Source organism: Capra hircus, chromosome 15, assembly GCF_001704415.2.
Source record: "Capra hircus breed San Clemente chromosome 15, ASM170441v1, whole genome shotgun sequence".
Taxonomy (NCBI): Eukaryota; Metazoa; Chordata; class Mammalia; order Artiodactyla; family Bovidae; genus Capra; species Capra hircus.
In genome coordinates, this window is record NC_030822.1 from 780217 (window position 1) to 786462 (window position 6246).

At 46.3% G+C, this 6246-nt stretch overlaps 1 protein-coding gene across 1 annotated transcript; it reads right to left on the minus strand.

Annotated features, from left to right (window-relative positions):
- Positions 684–1619, minus strand: LOC102175501 (olfactory receptor 4D11). Its single transcript, XM_018058861.1, has one exon. It carries the CDS (start codon positions 1617–1619, stop codon positions 684–686), a length of 936 nt encoding a protein of 311 aa, XP_017914350.1.

Below are 6246 nucleotides of genomic sequence, written 5' to 3' on the forward strand. Positions count from 1 at the left end.
TTAGTTCCGCATAAGGTAAATGCCTTGAGGCCATCATGGGAAACCTTCCCAAGCTTCTTCATTCTGATAGGAATCCAGGGGCACAACCGTTATGCACCTTTGAGGTACTCACTAGGATGGGAGCCCATATGGAGTTTAGCACAGAACAAATTCTTTAATCTGTGATAGGCCATAGGCATTCCTATAGGTGTATTCCAGGGGCACTGACCATGTGAACTTTCTCGTAGAGCATTGCAGTTTGGCATGGATGAGTCCAGTAATGAAGAAAATTGTGTTCATATGGTGACAGAGATGACTGAGTATCTGAAGACTTCTCTCTGGAATTAACTCGAGATAAGAGCTTGAGCAAATCGCTCTATCTTTATTCTTCTGTTTACTCATCTTTTGAAAAAGGGACTAGATTCAGTCAGTCTATTCATCTGCCATACAGCTTTCGTGATTGACACATTGTTACTTTGGTCTTTGAGTAGAAATACATCAGTCAGCTTCATCCTGTAACCCTGATACTCTGTGCTCACCAGAGGCTTGGCTTACCAATAATCTCTTCATTTAAATTGCAAAATAAAGTGTTACCTAGTAAGTGCAGTTGGTTTACTGACAATGTATTTGACTATATAAATATGACTCTATGGGAAAAATAATGAAAGGGGTCCTTGCTGATGAAGAAGTTGGAAAGTCTTACTCTATTTCATTACAGAAGGCCCAAGTCTTCCCCTCAGTCTCCGCATGGCTGCCTTCATCTCCTGGTTCTTCAGGGTGTAGATCAGGGGGTTCAGCAGAGGGGAGATGACAGTGAAGGTCACGGAGACGGCCTTATCGGTAGGGAGGGCGGAGAAGGGCCGGGCGTAGATGTAGATGCAAGGCACGAAGTGAAGGGTGACCACCGTGATGTGGGTGGTGCAGGTGGAGATGGCTTTCTTCCTGCCCTCCCCGGCCTGAGACCTTATTAGCGATAATATGACCATGTACGATATGAGGAGGAAGATGAACCACAGGGTAGAGATCAAGCCGTTGTTGGAAATCATCAGGAGCTCAAGGGCAGCGGTGTCCGTGCAGGCGAGTGTGAGGACCTGGGGGACGTCGCAGTAGAAACCGTCCACGACGTTGGGTCCGCAGAAGGGGAGGGGGAGCAGCAGGGAGATCTGCACGATGGAGTGGACGAAGCCCCCCGCCCAGGAGGCCACGATGAGGGCAGTGCACCGCCCCCGGCTCATGACGGTCACGTAGTGCAGGGGCTTGGAGATGGCCACGTAGCGGTCAAAGGCCATGACCGAGAGGGAGAAGATGTCTGCGCCCCCGAGGAGGTGGAAGAAAAACATCTGTGTGAGGCAGCCACGGAAGGAGATGGCCTTTCTCTCCGAAAGGAGGTCCGCCAGGACCTTGGGGGCGGTGATGGAGGAGAAGCAGATGTCCAGGACGGAGAGGTTGCGGAGCAGGAAGTACATGGGGGTCTGGAGGCGAGACTCACAGCTCACAGTGACCATGATGAGGAGGTTGCCCAGCAGGGTGGTCATGTACACCAAGCACAAAAAGAGAAATAAGACCAAGCTCAGGTCTTGGGACTGAGTAAGCCCCAGAAACACAAATTCTTTTACTCTGCTACCATTTCCCAGCTCCATTGAATCATGCGTCCTCTTCCTGTGTACCTGGGGCAAAATGAAAAGTGTTATTTCAGAGAGTGTTTGCCCTACCTTAACAGAGTCAGGGTTAGAGAGGCAGGCATTAGGTCTAAAAACTAGTGAGATCTTCCACCCAGTGGATATCTGTTCTGGGGTTATGGCTAACATGAGCAAAGATACCTCATGATACAAGCATGCATTTAGTTATTGTTTCCTATGTAAATCATAAATATTTTAGAAAATGAATACCACAATGCTCTGCATATGTAAGTTCTAAGTATTCAAGATAAAGTGACCATTGTAGCATGAGGAATGTGAAGTTGGAGTCAGCTTGGTGAGTGGCAGCGTCTGATACCATTGAGTTCCCAGGAGTTCCATTTTTTCCCCCAGATGATGCCTTATGTAAATGGCTTACAAAATGCTATCTTTAGAATGGTTCTCTTTGGACTGAGTTCTACAGAAGCACTCCTCTCTTTTTCAAACCGCACTTCCCCCGCAATTATTTGATTTATTATTTTAAAGAAAATCCCACATTGTGCATAAATTTACCCATTACTATTCAATATGCTAACATATAATGAACTACCTACCATGCCATTAGCACACCAGCAAACAAACATGCTTCACATTTCCTGACACAAATGAGACGCAAATATTGTGATTCCTTAAAAAGTGTTTCTTAAGGACCTTCCTGGTGGCGCCGTGGATAACCCTCTGCCTGCCAGCGCAGAGGACGCGGGTTCCATCCCTGGGCCTGGAAGCCTCCACATGCCGAGGAGCCACTGGGCCGCATGCTGCCGCCGCCAAGCCGAGCTCTGCAGCCTGAGGTCCACAGCCTAGAGCGGCGCCCACGGCAAGAGAAAACTCAGGAGCAGCAATGGAAACCGAGTGTAGCCAAAAAGAAAGAGACGAATAAGACATTTTGGCAGTTTCTTAAAATGCTAAACATACACTTACTGTTTAGTCTTATGGCTTTTGAGTTCCTACGTTTTTGGTGTGTGTGTGTGCGAATCTTTGAGATGGCCCTTAACTTGTTTCTTGGCAGTTTGCCTCCCTTTGCTTGCTAGCATCAGAAACAAAGGTGAAATGCGTTCCCCTCCAACTTTCTGGGTATATCTTTCAGTTCCAACGAAGACCTTTCTTTCCTCCCTGCTCACTTTCCCTTCAAGCTGTCTTTCCTCTGGGTGCACTTTTGTCCATAGTCTATTTAGTATGGAAAATTAAAAAAGCTACGGGAGGTCTCATGGCATAGAGCAGAGACCTGGGGAAGTCTGGCATCACAAAACCTGTTCAAGTCCCAGATAGACCCTAACTGGTTATACGAAAATGGGCAAGTTGCTTCATCCCTTTGGCCTCCGGCTCTGCACTGGTGTTTAGAAACAGTAGCAACTGTTCTATATAATTTTTATAAGGATTACATGAACTCACCTATGTAAAACATCAGTACTTCAGCAGATGTACAAGCTGAATTTAGAAAAGGTAGAAACACCAGAGATCAAACTGCCAACATCCATTGGATCTTAGAAAAAGAGACAATTCCAGAAAAACATCGACTTTCTGCTTCATTAACTACACTAAAGCTTTTGTCTGTGTCTATCACAACAAACTGGAGAATTCTTAAAGAGATGAGACTATCAGACCACTTTACCTGTCTCCTGAAACATCTGAATGCAGGTCAAGAAGAAACAGAGCCAGACGTGGAACAATGGACTGGCTCAAAATTGGGAAAGGAGTACATCAAGGCTGTATATTGTCACCCTGCTTATTTAACTTATATGCAGAGTACACTATGTGAAATGCCAGGGTGGATGAATCACAAGCTGGAATCAAGGTTGCTGGGAGAAATATCAACAACCTCAGGTATGCAGATAATACCTTTCTAATGGCAGAAAATGAAGAAGAACTAAAGAGCCTCTTGATGAAGGTGAAAGAGGAGAGTGAAAAAGCTGGCTTAACACAACTTTCATAAAATGAAGATCATGGCATCCAGTTCCATTACTTCATGGCACATAGATGGGGAAAAAATGGAAACAGTGACAGATTTTATTTTCTTGTGCTCCAAAATCACTGTGATCAGTGACTGCAGCCATGAATTTAAAAGATGCTTGCCCCTTGAAGGAAAAGCTATGACCAACCTAGACAGTACATTAAAAAGCAGAGACATCACTTTGCCAACAAAGGTCCACATAGTCATAGCTATGGTTTTTCCAGTAGTCATGTATGGATGTGAGAGTTGGACCATAAAGAACGTGCCGAAGAATTGATGCTTTGCAGTCAATCTTTAGGGAAATCAGTCCTTAATATTCATTGGAAGGACTGATGATGAAGCTGAAACTCCAATTCTTTGTCCACCTTATGCGAAGAACTGACTCACTGGAAAAGACCCTGATGCTGGGTAAGACTAAAGGCAGGAGGTGAAGGGGATGACAGATGATGAGATGGTTGGATGGCATCACTGTCCTGATGGACATGAATTTGAGCAAGCTCTGGGGGACGGTGAAGGACAGGAAGCCTGGCGTGCTGCAGTCCATGGGGCCGCAAAGAGGTGGACTCGGCTGAGCGCCTCAACAGCAGCAAAGCGCCAGCAGTGGGAGCCCGGCCTAATCCATAGTGAGTGTGACTACACGCGCGTCACCTCAAAGAGAAGCTTCAGGTTAGTCATTCTCACAGACAAGCAACTCTTTTTTTTCTGGAAGCTTCTCTTTTTAAATTCCTTTTGAAGACATGAAAGTCACATCTGAGAGCTTTATAATAATAATTATTTTAACATTTAAAACTTGTGAAATCTTCTATAAAATAAGAATAGCAATTGGCTGAGAGACCAGGCATACTTTTGTTCTTTAATCTTTGAGTCCTTTATTTGCTTTTGTGGGATGCTGTGGGCCCATATACCTTCCTCTTCTTTACTTAAAAAATTTTTTTATTTTATATAGTTGACTGAGTGACTCCACTTTCACTTCTCACTTTCATGCATTGGAGAAGAAATCGGCAACCCGCTCCAGTGTTCTTGCCTGGAGAATCCCAGGGACGGGGGAGCCTGGTGGGCTGCCGTCTATGGGGTCGCACAGAGTCGGACACGACTGAAGCGACTTAGCAGCAGCAGCAGAGTTGATTAACAATGTAATATCAGTGTTAGGTGCACAGCAAAGTGATTCAGTTACACATACACATGTGTCTGCTTCAAGTGACTCAGTGGTAAAGAACCCGCCTGCCAATGCAAGAGACGCGGGCTTGATCCCTGGGTCAGAAAGATCCCCTGAAGAAGGACGCGGCACCCCCTCCGGTGTTCTTGCCTGGGAGATCCGTGGTCAGAGGATCCTGGCGGGGTGCAGACCACGGGGTCGCGGAGCGGGACGCGACTCAGCGCGCACGCGCACACATACCTGTATCTCTTCTTTTTCAAATTCTTTCTCCCTTAAGGTTGTTACCGAGTCCTGAGCAGAGTTCCTTGTGCTGTACAGTAGGTCTTCGTCGGTTATCTGTTTAAGCATCATTGGGACACACAGCTTCTTTAAATATACTGCCCATCTCCTGGAGGAGCTAAATATTTCCGAGAACGTGTTTTACAGCTTCATCAGAACATCCTGCTTTGAGGAAAACAGAAGGCTGTTTTCCTTTCCTTTGCAAGCAGAGTGACCCAGAAGGTGGCGGCAGTGTGTGGGGTATGAACAGGGCTTGCTTGTTTGGGCTTCTTGTCGGACCTCATCTTAGCAGACCAGAGAAGGCTGGGGCAGGATGCCTGCGGAGAATCACAGGTTCTCAGGTTCTGGTTTTGCCCCTGTGTGATTCATGTGAATAAGAGACCTACTGAGTCTCCACGTATGGAATGGGGGTTGTAATACCCGCCTCCCAGGGAGGTTAGGAGGATTAAGGGAAGTAACTTCTGCAGTGGTCTCAGTGCACAGGCTTGTTGTGGTTCAGTCTCTAAGTCATGTCCTACTCTTTGCAACCCCATCAATGGCAGCAACCCAGGCTTGCCTGTCCTTCACCATCTCCCAGAGCTTGCTCAGACTCACGTCCATTGTGTTGATAATGCCATCCAGCCATCTCATCCTCTGTCATCCCCTTCTCCTCCTGCCTTCAATCTTTCCCAGCATCAGGGTCTTTTCCAGTGAGTCAGCTCTTCGCATCAGGTGGCCAAAGTATTGGAGCTTCAGCTTCAGCATGAGCCCTTCCAATGAATATTCAGGGTTGATTTCCTTCAGGATGGACTGATTCAATCTCCTTGCAGTCCAAGAGACTCTCAAGAGTCCTCTCCAACACCACAATCTGAAACATCAATTCCTTGGCGCTCAGCCATCTTTATGGTCCAACCCTCTCATTTGTACATGACTACTGGCAAAGCCATAGCTTTGACTATATGATGATTAGTACCCTGTTGAGTAACCTTAATACAAGAGGCTTATCAGTAAATGAGTGTATTGAACTAAGTGGTAGCTGAGCTAGAGAGGAAATGTTTACCAGCAAAAACCAGCTCCATATATTTGCTAGAGAGATTGAGAGAATCCATCCTACTTACAGAAGCCTTCCACAGGGTCCCCCAAGTAAATAACAGACTGGTCTGCACAGGAGGGTAGAAGGAACCTCAGGCCCCAAGGTGAGCCCATTTATCAGAAAGGAGCAGGTT

Coding starts and splice junctions, on each gene's coding strand:
- LOC102175501 (XM_018058861.1), bottom strand. CDS start 1,619: ATGGAGCTGGGAAATGGTAGCAGAGTAAAAGAATTTGTGTTTCTGGGG.